Source organism: Vanessa atalanta, chromosome 28 (genome assembly GCF_905147765.1).
Source record: "Vanessa atalanta chromosome 28, ilVanAtal1.2, whole genome shotgun sequence".
NCBI lineage: Eukaryota > Metazoa > Arthropoda > Insecta > Lepidoptera > Nymphalidae > Vanessa > Vanessa atalanta.
The window spans coordinates 6,337,082-6,362,874 of record NC_061898.1 but is presented as its reverse complement, the minus strand read 5'-3'; the positions used below and the strand labels follow the sequence as shown (position 1 = coordinate 6,362,874).

General features: G+C 37.4%; 1 protein-coding gene across 1 annotated transcript; it reads left to right on the top strand.

The window, feature by feature from the left end:
* Positions 1 to 223: 223 nt before the first annotated feature.
* LOC125074848 lies at positions 224 to 25,793 on the top strand. Its single transcript, XM_047686305.1, has 29 exons — positions 224 to 283; positions 2,067 to 2,110; positions 2,411 to 2,601; positions 3,333 to 3,425; positions 3,914 to 4,036; positions 4,561 to 4,704; positions 5,430 to 5,551; positions 5,761 to 5,917; positions 6,630 to 6,724; positions 7,080 to 7,248; positions 7,632 to 7,878; positions 8,131 to 8,294; positions 8,941 to 9,161; positions 10,396 to 10,588; positions 11,569 to 11,706; positions 12,615 to 12,708; positions 13,292 to 13,393; positions 13,894 to 14,008; positions 14,404 to 14,550; positions 15,726 to 15,846; positions 17,004 to 17,095; positions 17,450 to 17,644; positions 18,327 to 18,471; positions 18,863 to 19,093; positions 19,793 to 19,897; positions 22,220 to 22,346; positions 24,054 to 24,168; positions 24,522 to 24,620; positions 25,621 to 25,793. Exons 2-29 carry the CDS (start codon positions 2,080 to 2,082, stop codon positions 25,775 to 25,777), a joined length of 3,933 nt encoding a protein of 1,310 aa, XP_047542261.1. The 5' UTR covers positions 224 to 283; positions 2,067 to 2,079; the 3' UTR covers positions 25,778 to 25,793.

The window sequence follows — 25,793 nt, the reverse complement described above, 5'->3', positions numbered from 1 at the left end:
AACCAAAAGACATACAACAGTTTTTTATCACATTTTGAGACAGCAATGGAATCAATATACCATCCACTAGAAATAATCAATTATAATTTGATTAAAATAATAAATCAATAAAGTGACATACAAAACACAAAATCCTATTATACTCGTTAATCATCAGAGACATTAAAACATTAAAGTTACAACACACTGCTACGCAGCGTCTTAATACATATCATTACTAAGACACGGTGTAGGGAGCCGGTCGTGTTACACATACATACACACACTTTAAACGATTCACAAAGTGAGTACGATAATTCATTAATCAATATTTCGTGTGTAATATTAAGTGTTATATAAGTGGCAATGATCCGTCTCAACCTGTCGATTTCGTAGTAGTCACAGGTCTCGTGATGAATACTTCTTGTTTCTGTGTGTGCATCATTTTTCTCGCAAACTTTTGGTGTTATTTTGATTCCAATATTGAAAGTGGTATTATTGTGCGTCGCCTGATTCGTACCGCTATGTAAACGAATGTTTTAAGTAGATATAATTAAATAAGTAATTAGTTACTTGGTGGAGGTGGCTCTCCGCAAGCCCCATAGGTACCACCCACTCATCATAATCATATTCTACCGCCTCACAGCAGTACTCAGTATTGTTGTGTTCCAGTTTTTAAGCGTGCGTGAGCCAGTGTAACTACAGGCACAAGGGACATAACATCTTAGCTCCCAAGGTCGGTGGCGCATTGGCGATGTAAGAAATGGTTAATATTTCTTATAGCGCCATTTTCGATGGGCGGTGGTGACCACTTACCATCAGGTGGCCCATTTGTTCGTCCGTCCTATATTATTAAAAAATATATATATTATAAATAACATTAGTAAAATTTATATACACTAAACGATTATTATAAAAAATCTTAGCAAATTATAATTTGATACGGCGCAGGTCGCAGAGGCCAGTCTCTAATTCGTCGTTTCGATCGTAATGTCTCAAGGCGATGCGATCGCACGCTATTCTGACACTTACATCCTCTAATTGTTACAATTAATGCAATCAATTTCGCATGTCAACGATTTTCACTAATTATCAAAAGTCAGACAGTGAATGTTTAACACTGGCCCGCTATCTGATCACTGTTGTAAAGTATTGCTGTTCCGGTTTGATTGGTGAGGGAGCCAGTTACAGCCTACAATGCCAGTCTCTGTGGGCGAGGTGAACACCACCAGGTCCTCAGCTTCCAAAACAATAATAGACTTTCTTCATTTGTTTATATATATATTTATCGTACAGACCTCCTTGAAACGAATAGGAAGTTAATAATATTGAGAATATCAATACGCGACGCTGTAAACAAAGTTTATCTTCGGGGGTTGTGACCACCCGTCGCTCGACATACTGGCACGTCTACCTGGACAGTCGAACGGGCTTAGATACGTATCCGTCGATAGTTACGAGACAGTGATGTCGATTACACACGAATCCTTTGATTCGTTGTTTCATCAATTACAATTTGACGTTGAATTTAAATTCTGGTATTATTTTTACATTGGTTATTGAAATGCAATCAATCGAGTTAAATAGTGCCCAATGCTAACAATATTGTTTTCTTATAAAACGTTGGGACCCTAAGACATACTCGTAAGTTGGGATTGAAATTAAAATCTAAGGCTCTCCTAGTTTGTGACGTCACACACCTATAATTATAGAAAATGTTAATATTTATTTGAATCCAAGTTATATTTTTGTAAAAAAAAAAATGCTAACGCTATATTTTTGTATAGATTTGTTAGGCGTGGCAAAGCTACCCATTGAGGCATTTCAATTTAGATGACACACACCGCTTTAGTGCAGGGGGCAGTGTGCAATACACACGTGGCAGTTTCCGATACATGCAGGTTTCCTCACAATGTATACCATCATCCCTGAGCAATAAATCATACAGCGGCGCGAGTGTAATCAAATTTGTTTATTCCAATTTAATACAAGCAATACAAGCAGAATGTCGTAAGCGCCAGCACGTTAGTTGAATGTGTTGACGTTTATCGTTTCGTTGTTGTCGTATACGTTTTGTTTGTTTACAGATAACGGGACATAATGATATCTAATTGCTTGTTACTACTAGTCGGTGAGTTACTTCTCATATCTTAAAATTTGTTTTATATTTTGGTCGGTTTAAGTACCGTCATTAGTGATTTTTAAATTAATAATCTATTCTAATAATTTTATTTGAACGCGCTAAACTCTGAATGTAGCAGTCCGATTTAAAAACAAATTGTTCTATTTGATAGCCGATTTACTGAGAACGGTTAGACTATGAAACACGTTACGTCCCTTTTATCTTTGTGAAAGGCTCAACTTCTTTATTTAATAGAATATAAATTGATCTGTTTTAAAAGTAGAAATAATTTAAATAAACAAATTCCAGGCATCTCCCTCTCATCATCAGCCGGAGTCCAAGTACTGTTTCCCGAGCTAAGACAGTACAGCTACATCTTGAAGACGAACGTGTCGACCGGAACGCCCTCCACCGACTCGTACTGGACTATAGAAGCGAGATTACTACTCACAGTTTACGACAACTACACCAGGATCAGGTTCAAGTTAGAAGACTACGGGGTAACTCTACTTCTACTAATAACTCTTTCTTTTTATGATATTTTGGTGATGATGAGGTTGGCGAACGAGCAAATGGAATACCTAGTGGTAAGTGGTCACCATGGCCCATCGCCCTGGAGCCACCAATCTTGGGAAATAAGATGTTAAGTCCCTTGTGCCTGTTGTTCACTGACTCACTTACCCTTCAAAGTGGAACACAATTTAGAATATTTAATGAGTGAGTGGTACCTATCCAGACGGGCTAACGAAGACCTGCCACCAATTAAAGTATATTTCTATTATAATTGCAAAACCGGACAGACGTAGTTTTACTTTTACATAAACCAAGAGTCATAACCATCGATTGAATGGAGCTGGAGTTGATGTGTTGTAGCGCCATCTAACGGGGAATGACCACAAAGTGATTAGTGTACGGATGCATTTCATTACAGGAAATCATGCCATATGCCAATTTTCACACAGATTTACCAACTTTCAGTTTTATATATGTTGGGATCACGGACATCGCCATCAATAATTGGCTCCGTATCTTTTTGAATTTTCACTCATTTTTGAATTGTCATTTAACAAACTATATTAAGTGTATCTACCACCGGTTCGGAATGTAGATTCTACAGAGAAGAACCGGCAAGAGACTCAGTAGTTAGGTACTCTTTTTCAACATTTAAACATAGTCATGTTAGTTAAATACAATTATATGTATCGAACCAAATTTCTTTCTTTTTTTCCAGACGTCGCTCTACAGCCAGAGTTCTGGCTACTTGTCGTATCAGTTAGAGGAAGCTTCTGAGTATTTCAAATGGCCCTGGGAAGTGGATTATCAGGTTAGTCAAACTTTAGCAAATATTTACTAAACTGTCTGTGAATACTGATCTAATTATCACTAGTATTGGCGCGTGGCTTCATCTGCGTGGAGTCGTTTGGTTTTATGTAAAAAAAAATCTACTTCCTTCCTTGGGGTTCAAGCTTTCTTTGTGCCAAATATCTGATTCCGAGTTCCAAGTTACCACAGATTAAACCACAAGTGTATGTTAGTAGATACTCATTCTTCGAACTAACACTGATGTCACGTTTTATACTGTTTGCTATGTGTAATAATGTCTCCTAAATTAACTTCGTAAACCGAAGCAAATCACAAGCTAACTCAACATAAGCCGCACCACAGACGCGTGTATTCAAACGGATATTCACTGTTTCTTTGCTCTCGTAATCCAATCTAATGAAAATTCCACACGACCGTAAAATGTTAATTTCCGGATAAGAGAACGCAAATATATTTAAATTTGAATTAATTATAACTCAATCGCTCCAGGAAAATGGCTTCATCAGCGCCCTGTACGTGACGGACGAGCCGGTGTGGTGTACTAACCTGAAGAGGGCCATTTCGAACAACTTCCAACTGAGGAAAGACATCGGCTCCTATACTAATGAGGAGGTAAATATTTAACCATCTTGGATTATCGAATTTAATGATTTTCAAATGCACACAAAGAAAGATGACTTGATATTTCTAAAATGCCAGTTGCCTTAAATTGATTTAAATAGATCTGATCATTCCTGTATGAATGTCTAGAAAGTCTGTAAATTTATCTAGAAATTGGAGATACTTAAACTATTTATGCACCATACTATGATAGCTACTATGGGATTATTATTAGTGTTGTAATATCCTTTAGCACACAAACGCTCTTTAACGATTCTTTTGAATTTTATAATTGAATAATTTTGAAAGTTTTCTGGGATCCTGTTGTAAAAACGTATACATTGCCCCAAAAAAGAGTTACTAACCCTGTGTAATCGGGTACTTGGAGTAACAAGTTTATTCTTGTACCTAGTGTTAATAGAATGTACGTCACAATTTCTGGGAAAATCATTTATGTTTTTGCGTACATACATAACATTATCATAAAGATACATACTTCTGAGTTAATACTGAAATCCTAACCTTGAATTTTCCAGCCGTGTCTCTACGAGAGCTGCCTCATGGTGTACACAGCGAATGGTAACACCATAAGGAAGTACAGTTCGTACCAAAAGGCGTCTGTCGTGTCCGAAACCAGCTGGAGCTCTGTGCCTTGGGGTGGTGATAATGGCAGAGGAGCGGTTAGTACAGCTTACCAATTTCCTACGTGGCAAAATTGTTTGCTTTTCTTATAGCTGAGTTAACTCAACCTCCTCTACGCAAATATATTAAATATATAATATTTAACTTAATTTCTGACAGTTAAAGTAAAACTTACACCAGCTCGGACTGAAAATACAAGCCCAGAACTGAGAGGCTCCAACAGATTGTTACTTTTGCAAAACTTCATAATTGCTTTTGTTTGCAATATAAGAAATCAGCAGATGAAGAGTTCGTTTCATTACCATAATTACCTTTTGCATAATAGTAACGACCTGTTAACGTCCCACTACTGGGCAGAGACCTCTCCCTTTCAAGTTGTAGAGCTTATTCAGATTCTTATCCACCACGTGCAGCATATCTCACAATGTTTTCCTTCATAACCGAGCACGTGATAAATTATAAATACAAATTAAGCACATGATTACAGCGGTGCTTTGAACTCAGGAACATCGATTTAGATTCTCGTCTTGTAACCAGTGGGGGCTCTCACGGTTTAGCATGCAAACTGTAAATTAAATTTAGCAACAGTCTCTGTTTCACAGGTTTGTTCTTTTTCTGAGATATTGTTTTAATGACCAGGGATCAAAAATAGAAAATAAATAAATCTCAAACAAATCAATGTACTTCACAACTTAGATGCAACCTTGGAAAACATTTCCTTATAATATTATTCGTGCGCTAAAAGTTTTTGTATTTATTTCAGCCAGAAAACATAGCGACGTCCGAGCGTGTCTACGAGTTTAATGGGAAGAGACTCAACAGCTTGAGCATGCGAGGCGTGTTCCAGTACAGAGTCAGTGGGCACGTGCTCGGGGTTACTTCTGAGTAAGTACGTCTTCGTGAAAAGTAAAGACAGTCCTCTCGACCTATATGCCCCTGCTATTTGGTAAATAGTAGATAGGTAGATAAAAGTAAAGCTGCCCTTAAGGTATGTGTAATATATCCAGAAGATCCGTTAAGGCACTTTCCATATTTTTAGTTTTATTTAGAAATCAATAAATACTTGATATTTTCAAAGTTGCGTCTCATACCAGGCTCTCGCTCTCCTACGATACCGACTCCCCGTCACCGACGGTAGAGAAGTTGAACATGACTCGGACCAGCTTGCAGTACGTGGCCGGGAATTTCGACGACTGGACCACCGGCATCCTCACGGTCTCTCAGAGCGAGCTGAGGAACAAAACATATGAGGTACAGAAATCAACTTTAAAGATACATATCTTCCATCGGTGGTATAGTTTCGTAAGTTTATTTTTCCGCCGAAAAATACTATATAATGCTGTTATGATTTGAAAGATGAGTGAGCCAGTGTGCTACGTATAACGCATTCCTTATATATGGGGACTAATCCTACGTATAATGCATTGCTTATACTTCTTGCACTGCTATCATCAATGGGCAAAGATGAATTAACACTAATTGTATTTGTGTCTTTGGAAAAATAAGAAAAGAGACACTTAACTATTCCTAATATTGTACACGCAATATATAATAATAATAAAAATAATAAAAATAATAAAAATAATATTGTGCACGAGACGGTGCAAAGTTAGCGAGTGTACGTTGAGAACGGACATTATCATCATCACCTATTCCGGTGTTCGTTACTTTATTGCCCGAGTGATGTTTGAACCGTCGTGATTCCGTGTGTTCATGGAATCACGACGGTTTACGCGTTCGTTGACCGAATGTCATCAAAATAACTTCTTTGTTAATAACTACCCAGTTGCTTAAGAGGCTACCTTTAGATATTATTTAGGTATTGGGTTCGATTCTCGGGTCAGTAAAAAATTCGAGCAACGATGATAAGGGAATTGTTATTGGATTTAAAGGAAGGTATTTTTCATCATTATTGTCTGTAAAGACATTTCATAAAACAGTAAATTATTATTATTAATTTCAGATCCTTTTAAAAATAGCTAAGAAAGGAATAGACGCAGATAACATCGTGAAGAATGCGTCCGTCATACACAATTTGGATTTCATTCATCTCTTGAAGTAAGTATTTCATGATTGTTTACATTTAAACAATACACTAACAATAAGCATATTTAGATGTACCGTAATAACAAACATTTACTATAAAAAACTTAACTGTAATTTGCGCTACTCCGATTGATCTTGTGTTCGTTGATTCTAACGTTCCTCACAGTCACCTTCAAGACATCAGACCATCTGGTCCTTTGCAGCATACGTTCCATTCTTGGACTCAAGGTATACGTTCCAGAACTTCTCTTCCCCATCGGCTATCAGCCGATGAGTTTGCAAATGAGGTCGACAGTACCGTCTTGTACATACATATATGTGTGGTGCGTCTTATTTAACTTTAATATAAGCATCTCGTCATTTCCAGCACAGTTACTCGTCTGTCATACGCTTCTCTTGTAAAACTGTTCGAGGACCTGGTGCTGGGCACGAGCTACGACTTGGAGACGGCGAGGAATATATTTTTGGAGGTCCTGCCGCATGGGAGGAGCGACGCCTGCGCAAGATTTGTCAAGTATTTAGTTGTAGAGGAAAAGGTTATTATTTTCAATTTTTAATTAATATTATTTTTTTAAAAAATAGATTCAATTTAAAAACGTACATTTCATAAGCAATTTTTTTTTTTGCTTACAAGATTTTTTGATTAGAAGTATAATAAGCCAAGCCGGCTTAGTTAATTGATTATCGCTTGTAACGAATAATTGTATTTATTATTGTAAAAGTTAAGTGAGGTCGGTTTCTACTCACCGGGAGCACAATCACACATAAAGTGCAGAATCTGTAATTATACAATTTGTCTGACACTAAAAGCAACTGACTGGCGAATGCTCAATGTCGAATCCTAGACGTTACATTACGGACTCCAGGGTGGGGGACCACCCTAGCATGACAAATCTTAATGATGCACCTAAAATTTCAGGAGAAAATTGAAGATGCAACTCTTCTCTCCCTCATTCGTAAGCTACCCTTCAATGTGGCAAACCACAGTCAGAATCTTCTTGAGGAGTTGGAGACCTTCACGAAGCTCGGACTGGACTTTCCTTCAGACATCAGGCATGCGGGAATTCTTTCTTTTGCCGTTCTGGTCTCTAAGACTGCGGAAGCGAGAAAGGTCAAACAGGACTATTTTGACAATATCGTTGTCAAATACTTCAGGATGTACAGTGGTAAGTAATTGATTAAGAACGGGCTCGTTCACATAGAAATCAGTACAAGGAATATTTATACTTATTAGTCCTATATTATAAATATATCCCGCTGAGTTTCTTTCGCCGGTTCTTCTCAGGTCCGAGGTGCTAAATTCCGAAGCGGTGGTAGTTTTTTGACAATAAATAAGCAAGTGTAAACACTTCTATATTGAATAAAGATTTTTGACTTTGACTTGATTCACGTATTTGTTAATCGAACGTTTCTTTCAGATTGTCCTCAATACTTAGACCGCATGGTCTGGCTGCAGGGACTCTGCAGTTTAGGGTACACGGCAGAGTCGTACATTCGCACAATATACGCGGATCGGACGAGAAACAGACATGAGAGACTTTGGGCGTCACTGGCTTGTGGACACGAGAATCGAGGATATGCAGTGAGTATTGGCTCATTGGGCTGGACATTGTGGGAGCCTGCATTCCAATCTCGGGTCGGACCAATTAAGTTTCATCAGTCTTTCTGTCAAGAAATTGTCTTGTCTAATTTCCTTTACCTCGGAAATTACGTCAAACCTGCTTTCTTTCTGATCATGGCGAATTACCTCCAAGATTTATTATCCCCAAGGATTGTTGGATATTTTGATAAATAATCATAATATTATGAGGCCAATTTTATTTATAAACATTTTTTTAATGATGCATACTGTGTATGCTTAAAGTTTAAACCAAACTTGGAAGTGTAAATGATTATGATTATGCTGGTATCAGGATTGGATTTTTTTTTATGAATGGTTATTGTATGTACAAATGAGCCACCTGATGGTAAGTGGTCACCACTGCTAATTGGTGCCGCAATTTTTTTAGCCATTTCCTTAAATCGCCACCACAATGCTCCACCTTTCCTGGAGACTGAAAGTTATTTCCCTCGTACTACTGGTACGAGGGAAAGTTACAATGGCTCAAACCTTAACACAAAAATGATAAGTATTGCTATTGTATTCCCAGACAGGCTCGCACAAAGCCCTACCACCAGGTGAATTAATTAAAAGATATATTATTCAAACCACTTTACTCCATATTTAGGCTTTAGAGACATCTTTACCAATTCTATTAGACGAGCAAGAAGACATCCAGCTTAGAATAGCGGCGTTACATGACATCCTCAGCTCTGGGATGCGAGAAAGTGACTTCCTCTTCATACACGACTTCATAGCGACCTCCAGCAGCAAGGAGCTGCAGAGGTTCTGGTATACCACCGTGAAAAGTTTGGACAGTAACAAATTCTTCAGCAGATACAGAAATGTGTAAGTGTTGTTGATATTATCGTCAATAAATAAAGTGGCAATCACGTGACCTTCAACGGATGTGAACATCGAAACTAATGGTTTTTTAAAATAATGTACATATAATTAAATGAAACGAATACACTTTCTTGAGTAGGTGGTACTCATCAGATATTCTACCGCTTAGTTTTCAAGATTGGTGCGTGTGATGTTAGGATTTTTTACTATTTCAGAAAGCGTCAATGTCTTTGGGCTGTGGTGACCAGTTACCACTAGGGACCACTTACCTATTAAATAAAAAAAAACGTACAGAAAAATCAATAAAAACTTAGAGCTTAGTTAATAAAATGTAAATTAGCGACAAAGTGTAAAGTACACGCCGCACACACGAGGCACTAGAGAGCGGCGGTGGAGAGACAAGACTGTGTACAAGATAAGCAATAGACGTTTCACGTTAAAATAAAATATTTCCGGCGAGTAAGAAATACAGACAAGAAATAAAATTAAAAAAATGTTGCAAATCATGTCACAGATCTTCTCTTAATCCCAATAAAACGCCGACAGACCTTAACCGAAGTTTGCGTGTCGGTCACGCGAATGCATTTCCGTGAGCATTTTGTTCAAAATTCATTTCGTGCTCGACATGGAAGGAATTATTATGAATATTGCATTTGTCGGATGGAATTCCATCGCATGTATATTCAGGTAATTTTATATTTATGCAGTGGAGTGGTCTGGGACAACTTTGAACTTGGCTTATTAACAAGTTTAAATCTTTTGTTGAAAACTATTAATACGCGTAGATGATTCAATTTATGTTTCGACTAAGTCGTACAGAAATATTAGTATAACAAAACTGTATGAGGTTAGTATTCGCATTCGCAATTCCCGTGATTTTTTATTTGAGAAAAAGAAAAACTACTGAGACCATTGAGTTTCCTCTGTAGGATGTTTATTTCAAGCCGCTGATGGCTTTACATTCAATTTGATCCTGCTCGGCGATTCAAGAGTGCTCGCAGAAACCTACTTGAATAGAATATATTTCGATCTTATTTGAATAAGCTCCAATACTAACAGGACAGGAGGCCCAGTCACGCGGATAATCGCGGTCTGGTTATAATACTAATACAGAATGAAGGATAACTCTGCACTTCACGCTCCAAAACTCACTTTGACGTAGAGTATACCTGTATAAAACTGTACATCAGCAACCACCACGTATCGAGTTGAACTGATTTCTAAAATTTTATTTCAGAGCCGACTACGTCCCATTTGTTGCAAAATATGTGAGGAATCCCGACACAACTTACTGGGCTACGAATAACTACATAGCGTCTAGCGGCGAGCTCAGTCCCTGGGTGCAGCTGATGAGCGTCGGGGCCGAGCCGGCGCCCAGCCTCGCGGCGCTCACTGTGTCTTCCGGAGGACGAAGACCATACGTGGCCTCTGTGAGTATTCATACTGGAGTGCATTCATTAGTCGACATATCTATTGATGACATGCAATTTCAACGGAGTTATATACCGTCCCATACTGACGATTAGACCCGAGCCCGGTGGATGAGAAAAAATTGGTCGAACCGTCTTCAAATTCAAATATTTCTAGTAGTGTTTACTTGCACCAGAAAAAAAGGAAAAAAATATTTTTATCGTTACTAAATTCAATCCGCAGTCTCAATTGTAATAAAACAGTAGTTTCATCCTTGTTTTCGTGACGGCATATTCTGTTCCAAATCAATTACTTTCACAGGAATAACACAAGACAATGACCGAGTAAGATAATATGTTGGAACTCGAGCAGGCGAGTCTCCCGCAATTTGGATTATTTTATGCGAAATTACCGAACAGCGCTGAGCCAACATTTGTACCCTAAAACCTTTTAAACTAAAAGTTTTCGCATGCAAATGAATGAGAAGTGAAAATATAACGGCGACGACATTTAAATAATTACACAATAATAATGCGCCTTGTTACTCTCCACGTTGCGTTAAGAAGATAACAAAAGGTTCCGACTTATCGCTAAACAGCCTATCGCTAAAGCAGATGGAGTGCGTTGATTTTTTTATGACATACATAATTGAACATGGGCCACCTGAAGGTGAGTGGTCCCCACCATAGACAATGGCACTTTAAGAAGTATTACACATTTCTTACATCGCCAATTCGCCACCAACATTGTTAGTGGAGATGTTATGTCTCTCGTGCTTGAGTTACACTGGCTCACTCATTCAAACCGAAATACAGAATATCTGGTGAGTGAGTTGGCTACACCTAGAAGGGGTTGCAAAAATGACCCCATAGCATTATTCTGTATTCGCTTTTGTTGCTTCACTATAATGTTCCGCGCGTTCCGTCTGCCATTTGTTTTATATTCTGAGTAAACAACGATTCGGTTCTTTTATTTCTCTAACATATTTGGCGTGTTTTAGATCTACATCATAGCAGAAGGCGTTGCTTCGAATTTGTTTAAGAAAATATACAAACTAAACTCCAAAAATGACAATGTGGAAAAATTAGTTAAAGTTTTGGAAAAAATGAAGGTCTCGAGTTTGAAGACACCAGAAGAAGTGAGTGGATGTTATGATGGTTTTAACATTTGTTAACTTTATCGGCGAGTTTAGTTTTCATGCTAAATCGCTAACCAAGTGGGTCTGGAATTTCTTAGTTTATGTAGAAGGTTAAGTCATATTCGTATATGCTTTCTAGTTGTAAATGACGTGCTTATTCTAAAACAGGCATTCGAATTAATTATTAAAAATGCATGTTATCCCTACTATAAGCCCATTGGATTTTTTCGCCAATTCTTTTCAAGTCAGGGTATTTTATTTTCCAAATCAATGAGTAAGTGTAATGCTTCTATATTGAATAAGTAATATGATTCGATTTGATTTAAAGTCTATTCAATTACAATTTTGACGATGAAATAAATATATTATTATTAAAATTATATCAGGCTTTAGTAGTTAGTTTAAGCTCGTTAAACTAATAAAATAAAATTTAAAATTATTATATATTTAACTTAAAAGCAATTAATTTTAAATCATAATGACACAAAATAGTGTAAATAAATTGATAGCATTAAGTGCTTAAATATATACAAATATGAATTAAAAATAGTTACTGTATAAATCTTGACCGCGTGAAATGGTGGCAAGAATGCTAGCAGCATTTACCCGTTGAATCGCAATTCCGATCCTCTGGACAAAAAACGAACCAGCCCTCCTGTCACCAGATGTGTTATACTATTAATGAAGCTTTTTGCACCATTTTTCCAAGGGCAAAGTGTTTCGAAACAAAATTGTATATCCATATAAAATGTGTACTCCTCCGGAATGTTAATTCTACTGAAGCATAACAGGCTAGAAATTCTTTTCCTGCAATGACATACAGACAATACACACGTATTTAATATTATGTATGTGACAGACACGTTTCAGTGTTTTTGAGTGGAAATAAATGTTCCGTGTGTCTTCAGGTGCACATCGACATCGTGGTGAAGGTTCACGATAAGACGGTGTTCGCAACTCACGTCAACCAGTCCAGGTTCGAAAGTTGGAACGAAAATGATAGTAAGCCCTTTATATTATTTTGTTGTAAGATGCCTCGGCCTTAACAGCGTCACTCAGCTGATGAACGTATGGAGACTCAAGCCAGGGGCCAAAAAAGGATTGATATCAAGAAAGAACTCCAGTTTCAAATGTCTCCGCCATATAAAAAGTCTTAACTTTACTTGATTGTTTTTTTTATTCGGTCAAGGAAAACAGACAAATGGATCACCTATAAGACGTTAAGGATCACCACCATCTACTCCTCTAGACACTATTTTCTCTAAAAACGTTAATGCGCCACCAACCAACCACCCAAGGGACCTCCCTTATCCCTGTAATTACACTGGCTCACTTAAAATCATTCACTGAGCAAACCACCAATAAATTTCATCAGCAATTTTACGAGTATTATTTTTATCTATGAATATTGAAGATGTCGTATAAAATAGAGAGCAAATTTTTCTATCGACTCGCCACTTCGAAAACTTTATACAGAGTGGCCCAAAGCCGTATATAAAACCTCACGAGCTTAACGCCTGAAAAAATTCGGACCTTTTATGATAATATTCATGAATATTTTGCAAAAGTTTTATGGTTTTTTCAGTTAAAAAATCTATAATGGAGTTTCTTCGCTTCGGGAGTCACATCAACCAACAGATGGCGTACTATCCGGTGCAAATGGATGTCTACTTGCCGACTGAACTCGGTAAGGGTCCGACTGACATTGTAAATGCTAAAGTTATAAAAATCTCGAAGAGGTTGTTTAGGACCTGGAAAAGTTCGCGAGGCGACCCTAGATATATAATAGCTTAGAAAAGAGAATTGCCTTTTTTATTTAACATAGTTAATGCTTCCAGCAGGTAATGACTACTTACCTCAATGCTCATGGACATTACTATAAATATTAATCATTCCTCATATCACCAATAAACTCTCGACCTAGGGAATTAAGATGTTATTATATCCCTTGTGCCTGTTTAACACTGGACAACACACACACACATTTCAAGCCTGTAAAAATAGTATTACTGTTCGGTGGTAGAGTCTGTATTGAGTGGCTGGTACCAATCCAGATGGGTCTGCACAAAGCCTAAGCCAAAGTATTTGTATGATTTCTTTGATTGATAGATTAGATGGTTCGATACATTTGGCAATTATAAAGTCTTTAATCTTTTCTTCTTATGATTACTCTATTGTTGTTTGCAGGCACACCGATCCGTCTGCAGTCGTCAGTAGTCACGTTCACATCAGTGAGAGGGAACATCACAGCACCCGTCGAGCCCGCCGACATGCTGTACTGGAAGAACGACCTGCATATACGGTAAATAACCATCCTTTGAATTAAACCCACAATTAACGCCTCACTCAACTAGATGAGGTTTTGGAGCGTGTTCCGCCACATGTTTTAACTGTCCGTTGCAGACTTTTTTCTGACACATCCAGGTTCCTCCCGATTTTCACCACCAAGCCGAATTATTATAAATACAAATGCATGAAAATTAGGCACTGTATTGCAATCAATATATTTTTGATAAAAAAAAATGTAGCTCGTTAAGAGTTGGCTTAGTTATCGTACGAAAGTGCAGTATCGTTATTGAGATAATCATAAGAATATCAATCAGTACCAAAGATGGATTGGAGCCTTCGATTGTAGATACGACATTTCTTTTGGCTGCGGGTTGAGGTCAGCCGCGCCGAGTCACCGCTTGTTCTCAGGTACCAGGCGACGAGCGTGACGTCGCTGTCGACGTCGGCGCCGCTGCTGCGCTCGCAGCACGGCGTGCGCTTGCAGCGCTCTCTCGTCACGCATTTGCCGATCAAGTTCAAGGTCGGCGTGGAACCCGTCGAACATAAGAAAATCACGTGAGTTCTGTTAATCATTGACACAGACATTGAACAGTTTGTTTTTTTTAACTTTCCATTGAAAAACATTCAGCAGTCAAGCACTGCGGAGTGTACTCAGGGAATGCTATTTCTGGTGGGTTGTTTTTCATGTGCTCTTCCTAAAAGACCGAAATCAGATTGGTTCGCAAAGAGATAGTAACTAGACTCGAGGTGGCGAAATGTATAGGTCGGGTCATTCCCGGTTTGAAAGCCTGTTTTATGTGACAATGAGCGCGAGGACACTCCTTAACCAGCACAATTTGACATAATGTAAACATGGTATTTAATTTGCTTATTTGCATCATTAATGAAACCGTTTCCCATGGGGTTACTCTTTAAGGATTACCGGCAACTCCGGCTAGTGTTTAATGTCGTACGAGCGATAACGTTAAACTATAGGCTGAGGTTTAAAGATATCCTCAACCGTTCGCTTAATGTACGAAATATTCAATTTATAATAATAATAATCAAAGATTTCATATGAGTACTTTTATTTCAAAGTTTATTAAATATAATTTAGCGATTTTTAATAAAAAAACTTAACAATAAATTAAATATATCAACAAAAACTTTAATAGATACAGCGGCAAACATTGTATGAGCACGAGAAGTAAAGACACACGTGTAGCGTCCACTTTCTAAAAAGGTCAATTCATGCTTTTGCGGCGAGGTCTTCGCTTCTATAGTTCTACTCCTCAATTTTTACGACTTTTTCCCATTCGTTAACTCAAGCCTGATGTTAAAAAAAACAATAATAATTAACACGTATTATGTTTAAGTTTATATTCTTAATAGATATTCTTACGAACCAGTGAAATGAAAATGATTTTTTAAAAATAAACGAATAACTATCTGACTTTATAATAACAAATAATAATCAACGATTACATTGATTACTTTATTTACGCATAATTAATACCAAAAACCAACTGAAACGACATGATTTCTATGGCTCAGAAATAGTACATCCGAAACACCCAAATTTCGCGCCAAAAAGTAAACTCAAGCTCTGTGACAGGCGATTTTTTATTTATCATTGATGCATTATGCTTTAATTATGTGTATCTAATTGGAGGGAAGGACTAACTACCGAATTTCTTTTGGAATGTTTTTGATGCAATGTAGATTATAGTTTATTTTTTATTTGTTTGCAGTCTGACTTGGCCGAACCCGTTCGCGCAACACGCTGGGCTGGCGATACACTCCCGAGTGCAAGTCGAGATGGACTCGAAGAAGGGACTCGAGGTCGTCTCGGTGTCTCCCAATGGAGGGGAAGTTGGTATTTTATTATCTCGTATATTCAATAAATATGATTATCAACATTTAAAAAAAATAATAATAATTCACATCAATTAAAAGGCAAAATTGCCGTGCCGAAGGCAGAAATCTTAGTGGTTTTACTGTGTAAAAATCCAACATAAGCCGGTCCTCCACTGGCCCGCTAGGGTCCTTTCTGAAGAATTCCAGTGTGCTAAAAAAGATTATCAGTGAACTGAATACTATCAAGAGCCGAGATGGCCCAGTGGTTAGAACGCGTGCATCTTAACTGATGATTTCGGGTTCAAACCCAGGCAGGCACCACTGAATTTTCATGTGCTTAATTTGTGTTTATAATTCATCTCGTGCTCGGCGGTGAAGGAAAACATCGTGAGGAAACCTGCATGTGTCTAATTTCAACGAAATTCTGCCACATGTGTATTCCGCCAACCCGCATTGGAGCAGCGTGGTGGAATATGCTCCAAACCTTCTCCTCAAAGGGAGAGGAGGCCTTTATCCCAGCAGTGGGACATTTACGGGCTGCTAATGAATACTATCATCATCAATTGGCTTTCATTTAGTTATTTGTACCAACAAAGCAAGTGACATTATTGTAACTACTAAGATCACAGGATCACAGTGTGTTCTCTGGTTAGATATTCTCCACTAAAACACAATTTATCATTTCATACAATCCAAAGACATGTTCCGTTCTAATCCAACTCCAGTGACCATTAGTCTACAAAATTGATTGATTGTTAATGATCGAGATCGTACCGAGAATGAACTGTGAAGTGACAGACCGACCCTTACTGACAAGAGCAATAGATGAATGTTATCACTGATAGAACTTTGAAAGGGAACTGTTGTTAGTGGTAGGACTACAGGCCTGTTACTGTGTAATATTAATGCTTTGTTACTGACACTATAAAACTTACTAACATATTATGATAAATTATCTTAACATTTGTGAGATATTTTCAAAACTCCCACCCTGATAAAATTGTAACGTTACCGTGAGGCATTTTATATCTATTGGATTTCGACCTCCTATCCGAAGAAGGTAATTTAAGTGATAATATTAACTTAAATCATGTTCCGCACGTGAAAATATTTTGTATGAGTACAGTTTGGACGCACATTACCGTCATACTGAAATAACGATTCGTATTCAGGACGACAGCGGTGTCTTCTTCGACTGCGAGAGAAAAATGTCCGGAGCGGAAGTTATAGAAAAGTACATTATGTCCAAATTTATAACTTACGAGTAAGTGAACTCTTTCGAACATCAAACATAATATCTTTCTAACTAAATGGCGTCCACGCTCTCAAAGGCTCGTCAACTGTGCTGTGGAGATGTTACAGTGCAGATCTGTGTGTGCAAGAATAAATATACTCTCCAATCTCTCTACTCTATCTACTTTACTGACATAATATGTAACTAAAATGTTAGAATAGAGTAACTTTATTTTGTCAATTCTCGGTAGTCTACTTTCTGAGTCGTGAACATAAAATTTGAGGTACAAAAGTGCTTTTATGAGTCTACTTAAATAAAGAAAATTATGATTTTGATGTTTTTGAATTTATAAACCCTTTGAAATTATCAATATTTATATTCCAGCATGTTACCGTCACAGCAGTCTGTACTGAACTCGGTGGAACGTTTCATGACCTCCACCGGCTGCGGTCTCGTCGTGCCCCCCACGCGCCCCACCCTCGGGCTCGATGAGGTCCTGCATGTTGCATTCAGTTTCAAAAATACTGTCGAGTTTGATAAAATGGGACTCACATTGAACACTGTTCTGCGTTACTTCAAGTAAGTGCTTAAATTTGTATATACATATAGTATGCAGTACACGGAAGAAAGAGACGGAGGTATCCTGGACGATTTTGGTCACGACTGCCATTCCAAATAGCATCTCTCCGGCTACGCAGGAGATGTTGTAGTGCCAATACTCTTACGAAAATATATCTATTGCAGCATCGTAAGGTGACGTCGGTACTGGCTTAAAGATGAATGGTTCATCTAATTGGGATAAACCACATGTCCTTTTTTATAATTACTAAAAAGTTTTTATTATTATAGACTTTCGTTTTTCAGAAGTATAATGTACTTTAGTTGTTATTGCGTTGCGACCTACATAAACATTTTCTTATTTTAGTTTTCTCTTTCCGAGGCACAGGTGTGTAAAATTGCCAACATCCTAACTCTGAATTATGATTCGACGACCCCCGAAAATGGAACTCGATTGTTCGGTCGCACTAACTTACGAACAGACCGACGAGGTGCTGAAGATAGTATAGAGGGAATCAAAAGGAGTTTATTTTATTACTGAATAATATTTTCCGTTCTATGATGAATAAAAACAAATTACGTCAATATAATTGCTCAGTGATTTAAAGTGATAAGGTTATTCACCGTGGTGTACATGGTGCACACAGCTTGTAATGTCCTTTTTAGCCTGCATGTTTTCTATGTGTTACAATTAAATTTTCAGAAAAAACAAAGACCGAGACGACGAGATGTTTTTGAAAATCGACGCGGACACAAACGTGGAATGTGTCGGTAGAAACGTCTCCGTGCAGTCGGTTCTGTATGTGAACCAGCCGTTCAAAGATGATCCGAATAAAAGGTTTTGGAAGGTGAGCAGGGCTTATGAGCATTTACTACTTCGTTTGCTCTATAAATTCAAGTAATTTTAACTTGATTAATACAACTGGAACCACAGACAAAATAAACAATAATAAAGAACTGGTTTTTAAAAAGATTTTCAAAAGAAAAGAAAACTTACAACTGAGTTACTGAGTCATTCCCTTATCTTGTTTGGTCTGAAGTGCTGATTGTGCAAATCATTCTGAGTGTCATTGACTTTTGTCAATCCTGAGGTTCTGGGTTCAATCCACGGCCAATAGAAGTTATTCCATTTTTATAATTTTTTTAAGACCCAAACCCATTCAATTGAGGTGTATTTTACATTTTACAACCATTACGTGCAATCGTCATTAAATGAAAACCATGTCTCTTAACTTGCAGCTGTGCTACTTCGAAGACGACACCAGTCACGCGCCGGCCGACCAGGACCTGAACACGCACCCCGCCGCCTACCACGGCCGCACCACCGTCACCTACCGCACGTCGCCGGCCTACGAGACCTGCGCCGCCGGCTCCGGCGACAGCAAGCTCACCATAGAGTACCGGGGGACGCCGAAGTACAACTACGGAAACGTCGAGAGATACGTCGAAGTTGACATTAAAGGGGAAAGGGTGAGACCAATTCCAATTATACTTTACTAATGGGGGAGGGCTTTGTGCAAGCCCTTCTGGATAAGTACTACCCACTCATAGTATTACATTCCACCGCCATTGAGCCAGTGTAACTACAGGCACAAGGGACATAACAGCTCACAAGGTTGATAATTCAAATGAAAAGGCGATGTAAGAAATGATTAATATCTCTACAGATTCAATGTCTATGATGGTGACCACTCACCATCAGTTCGCACTTGCCGGTCCATCTATATCATATTTAAAAAAATCACAAATTAAAAAAAGAATGTCTACGTCGGATTACTCGGTACAATATTAGACAGATTTGAGCGTATTGATATTTGAGTATAGTTTTTATATTTGAAATATAATTAATACACCAACACAAAAAAGCTGCCAAATCAATATTTTTGATATGTATAAAAATTATTATGTACTGTTTGTTTCCATTAAAATTAAATAAATAAATAAATAAACTGACTAAAGAAACTCATTGGGGATTTTTGAAAGATACATCTATACAGAATAGCCTGAAGTGTTTACAAGCCGTGGACCTGTCGCATTAAACAAAAAAGAACATGAGAAATCGAATCGAGAAAGTACGTTGTTAACTTTGTCGATATTCCATCGCTTGTATAATCATTCGTGATGTTTGTCGTCATTGATTTTGTAGACAATTTAATGTCGCTTTTCCAGCTGCACCAGTTCGACTTGCTCCCAGGATTAGGTCTAGGTCCCGGAACACCCATCGCGCAGCTTCTGGGCACTCTAGACTACATCAACACCTCCGCGGTTATTAAGGTAATGTTTTTTGTATTTCATAGACAATTATCATCCTGCATTGATTTTCTCACACTGGGCAAAGAACTGTCTCTTAAAACTGCGTCGTTTTATACCAGATATATTTATGCCGCGGCTCGATCTGCGCCCTGACGCATACTATTGTGTTTTACCCGTACCAGCAGATTTCATTCCTGATTGCCATTATTAACGAACATTAATCAGCTGTCGGAGACATCGATCATAATGCACAAGCACTTTCGATTTCCTAACTCCGAGAGTTACCGGAAATGGGAAGATTTCAAGAGCAGAACCAACGAAGTGGAAGCAGTGCTAACTTTTGGGATGCGGGTTCCACTAAGACATTCTGATCAGAAAACCCATATTATTAGCCCCACTTGGGATTTGTTCCTCTTTACCATGATCATGGACAGTCCTATAAAGTCTCTCAAAATATTACTACCATTATTCATATTAGTTACATCGAAGTGTGCGACGCGTGTGAACAGTGAAGCCAACGAACTCAGCCCACATTATAATCTTAATGCTTAATAATGTCAAGTAAAGGTTCTAAACTAAATTACAACTACACAGATCAGTTAAAACTTTATAACATGTGTAGCCCTTCAAGTCGTAGAGTCCTCTTGGATCTTTTGTTCTTGTACAAAATTGTCAGACATAGAATCGACTGCCTTCAAATTCTTAAGGGAATTAATTTTAACGTGCCTAGGAAACTATGTCCACGTTATCCAATAAGGGTATTTTACATACCATATTAGACCATAGAAAACTAAACTAGGACAAAATGCACCTTTTGTAAGATAAGGTAGAACTTATAATAAATACTCAAAGTCACTTGACATTTTCGGGGATTCCATAAATAAATACAGAAAAATGGTTATGGAATTCTAGATGATATTTTAGAATATTAATTACAAAATAAATTATTATAAGCATGTTAGTTTAAAATAGTAGGTACCACCCACCCGGTAGGTGTTCTGGTTTGAAGGTTGAGTAAGCCAGTTTAACTACAGGCAACGGGTGCCCCCTTAGCTCCCAAGGTTGGTGGCGTATTGGCGATGTAATAAATGGTTATTATTTCTGTCAGCGTCAATGTGGTGACCATTTAACGACAGGTGGCCCATTTGCCTGTCCACATAACTATTAAAGAAGTGCATTCTGTCGTACATCGACTCAAACGTTATCGATAAATGTACCGCAGATGTAGCTGTAGCATAAAGGAATATGCTGATTCCTTCACGATCCTCAACCGCAGAGAACGATGGATGCGAACAAACAAATAAATGAAGCGTCTCGTAAAGACGTGCTCGGATTGCACCCGAGACACTTGGACACGTGTCTGCTCCGCAGGGACGCCTCGGGAAATTTCAATGAAATAAAATTTTTCTTCTCTAAAACATTGAGAATAAGACGACACTAAATTGTATCAATATATCTTGGGTCCCGAGAAAGAATATCGAGATTAAATCCGGTCGAGCGCCACTGATTTTCCGTGTAGTTTTTTGCAAAACGAATCAAAATATACATTATTCATGTAGACTTTTTCAAGCAGTTTTCAATTGTCATTTTACACAACTGTACTGATCATAAAGCCACCGCCGGCTTGGAATGTAGATTCTACCGAGAAGAACCGTCAAGAAACTCAGTAGTCACTCTTTTCCATCATTTTAATAACATAGTTTTTGCCAAAAAAGTACAATTGATTTAGTCCCCCTATGAGATGAATTTTGAAATATCCTCTCTGGGTGAAATATCACCTGCGTTCCATGAGGAACTCTTGCGCAATTTTTCATCACATTAGCGCCAGTTTAGGCTGTGCGGCGTATTTTAGTCACTCGTTTAAAATTTACTTAAGTACAAGATAATAGCAGTCGTGTTCTGTGAAAATTCCAACTGCCTACCGGAACGATTTGTATTACCGTTCTTATATATAGACGAGATATACAATAGTCTTAGTAATTGGCCTCCACGATTTGGACGCGGAACCGTAAAATATAAACTATACGTATTTAATTATAAATAAATTGTTCGGATTATTTTTGTATCTTCCGTTGTATGTAACCGCCAAGAAACTCAGTTGTTACTATTTTCCTGTAAATATATTTTCAAACGAGGACGTATTTTTATAAAACAAAACATATAATAATATATTATTTTTAAACCTAATATGATAATAATGATATAACAATAATGATTCAACTTCCCCAGATTTGCCGTTTCGAACGAAGATACGATTTGGTTTTATTTTTGGCGCGTGATTGATTTGTTTGATTACGATCAAGATGTTTTCATTTCATGAAAAACATTTTCGTTTTAAAATAGGAAAAAGACGGGATAGCATCAGTGATCGTTAACAAAGGAGCGGAGATCCAGTTCGAGTCGGACAGCTTCGCGTGGCTGCTCGACAGCTGGACCTCCATGCAGCTGATGAAGCGGTTCGGAGTGTACCGTGAGTACCAGTGATACTACTACTACTTATAAATTTCCCCTCCGGTTAGCAAGAGAGAGTTGCGCTCGCGTGTTCTTTTCGATATACTCGTAATGTCTATTCGTATTTTTTACAAGTCCCTATTTCTGAACATTTTCATGCATTTTCTCTCTATATAATAAAAATTATATAGAGATATATAAAAAAAATCCTCCCCTTTAATATAGTCCATCGGTCATCAAAATCACAAAAAAAAACAATTTTTAAAACGAGAACGACAATTTAACCATATTCAACAGAAAACACACACACACACACACACATAAAAACACACCTACAGAAATCTCTATTATAACAAATTTAATTATTGTTGACATTTTATATATATAAATAGGGCAAAAAAGAAATATATAAATTAATGGAAAACAGCAATTTTCTGTATTTTCATATTTAATGTCAACATATTTTATATACTGCTCTATAAAGTTCATAAATAAATAAAAAGTGATGTCGGTATATCTGTGAGATTAATAGCCTACGACACCTATTGACCGATCAGCATGAAAATTGCCACACACTACGCGTGTTCATGGACGAGGTAATAATACGATCTACTTAATTCTTACGCACCGCTGGGTAGCGGAGCGGGACATCAACTTGTATGCCATATAAAAAAGGCGGGACAAAGTCTGACTGAGTTTGCAATTTCGAAAAATCAGCAACAACAACAATATTGTTAAAACAAAAGAACAAACGAAATATTCCCTTAAGTTTTGTTCGAATACGAATTTCCACCAGCGTCCTGTGTGGTCATTTCATTTCGGTTGCTTTGAAATAAGTTCCTAGTTGTTTTACGTTGTTATGTTTTTGGAAAGCCAAGAAAACGTTAATGTTTTTAAAATAATCTACAAGACATGATTTTCGTTTTTTACTTTGTTTTTAAATCATTTTTGAGGAAAAAAATTTGAAATATCATCGTTTTTCGTCTCACATTTTTAAATTAGGACCGATATTTATTGTTTGAATATTAACAAATAACCATTTCCTAATCTTTTTTATAAATTAGAAGAAAACATGATATTTAAATCGTAAGTTCATTAAAATCAATTTTTTAAGTCGCATTTTACTTATTTTGAACAAAGTTAAAAAACGTTATCACGTTATCACGTATCTCAAAAATGATTCACTGTTGCAGTATGCATATGGGGATTAAAATTATCGCAAATAATCACCCTTATTACCTCCTAACGGGAATACGTCAAATTATCAATAACCCTGTATATTGAGATTGCTTTTTTTAGTTTTTGTAACTCTATTCGTGTGATATTTTTATATTAATATATTTATATTAATAATATAAATAATAATATAAATAACATAAAAACTAAACTGATTCATGAAGCGAGAAATAACTTTGCACATTTTATTTTTAAGAGATATGGTCTAGTTTTTCTAGATGATTTCAAATCCTATATTTTCAAAGTTAAAAGTCAAATTTGTTCTTCATTAATAAATAAGATAGATTTTTAAGGTTTTAATTCTATTACGAATTAAAAAACACCGATATAAGTATAAATATATCATAAAATATATCAAATATTAGTTATCATATTGAGTCCAAAATCCTGGCACCATAACCTATTTGCATTGCCAAGCTGATACACGGACGAGCTGCCAACTCGTAGATCATGTAATTAGATTTTAGTTTTTAATTGATCATTGCTCCAGGTCAATGTCGTCTCCAAGAGTCGACGATACAAACGTTATCCGGTGACGTGGACCAACTCGAGCAACTGCAGTGTCCTGAGAGACTGGTGCTCGCTGACTGCTCCGAGACGCCTAGGTAATGTGATTCTTACATTTTTTTTTAATATTCATTTGGTCCCCACCTATAATTGATTACGCAGAAGGTAATACTAAGTTCTATATGTAAAAACGAATTCTTGGAAGACGACTGACGCAACCGAGTCAAAACCGCACCGTGAACGACGTGAGTTGTTGTCCACACTGACAACTTGCAAATTTAGTGTTGTTGTTGAGAATAAATTGACAGAAGTACCCAAAAGTGTTTATGGGCCCAGAGATATTAATAACTAAGATATCTACAGCTTTACAAGTTCACGAGAAGCTCAATTAAACATTCTTTAGTGTGTTCTACACAACTATGAATAAATTTTCATGAATGTCTAATTGCAGTTTTGTAATATTGCGTCAACAAAATGGCGGCATTATAATGTACGACGGAGAGCACGCCTCATACAGCAGCGACACCTCCACCAGGAGCACAAACACAGCGTGAGTTTATTATGTTTTCTTAAACATAGTTTTTCGAAGTTAGCTTTACGAGCACTTTTGAATCGTTAATGTTCCACCGGTGGGATCCTCGATCTTACCGAGAAGACCCGATAAGAAACTAGAGTAGCTTGAAGACTTACAGGCAATTAGGATATTCGCGGTCCTAGACTTTCATACGTATAGTCTGGTGTCGTGACTTATGATAAAGACCGCAGTAATTTATTTACATTTGATGTCTTTATTATTTTAGAATGCAATTTGTCTCAATTCAACAATTTGCTTGGCGATCTATTTCAAAGCCTTCCCATTTGCGCCAACCCTTGCTCTCAGTCTGATGTGATAGCGATCTTCAATAATTTTGCTCTCCACAAAAACTCTATACAACTATTTGAACTGAACCCCAGGTATAAAACACACACCTTCCAAAAATGACAACTCTAAAAAGTCAAGATCCTATAGAAACCTGGTTTCCATAGAAAATTTTAGTTTCTGGTATCAAATGTGTCATGATTAAATTCAATATCAATATATATAAAATCTACCGCCGCGGAACTCCAGAGTTACTTTTTTCCAATGGCATTTATTAAACTAAGCGTAAACAGCGCAATGGTTTACGGGCCCCCGGGCGATATTAGCAGTCGCAGGATCGATCTCGACCTCTTGGGCTATTGTCGCCCCCACTCCTAACACGAGTGGTAAATGATATATTAGTAATTCCTGGATTAATTTAGGGCATTGTTACTATTAAAAAAATAGTAGTAACTTAAATTCCTGTTTGAATCCATAACATTATAAGTTAGCTATGAGAAGAAAGACAGTAACAGCCGGCGCAAGGGATGTCCCCTGTGCTTGGTATAATCTGTCTATACCTGGTGTATATAATATCATAACCTGGGTAAGGTCTATGCGGCATTGGCGATATAAGATATAATAATTATTCCTCACAGCGCCAACGTCTACGATGGTGATCACTTACCACACGGTGTATTTTTGTTTTCAGATTAATACCAACAGACGACGGCGTGAAGGTAATCTCTAATTCGACGGGAGTGACGATATACAGGCGGTACAACGAAACGGTCATCCTGATACCGTCGTCGTACCTGCCATCCGTCTGCGGCGAGTGCGCGGGGAGCAGCGACTTTAATAACTGTTAAATATAATTTCGTATAA

Coding starts and splice junctions, on each gene's coding strand:
- LOC125074848 (XM_047686305.1), top strand. CDS start 2,080: ATGATATCTAATTGCTTGTTACTACTAGTCG. Junction 5,918..6,629: donor TGAGGAACAAAACATATGAG/GTACAGAAATCA, acceptor TATTAATTTCAG/ATCCTTTTAAAAATAGCTAA. Junction 19,898..22,219: donor ACACCTCCGCGGTTATTAAG/GTAATGTTTTTT, acceptor GTTTTAAAATAG/GAAAAAGACGGGATAGCATC.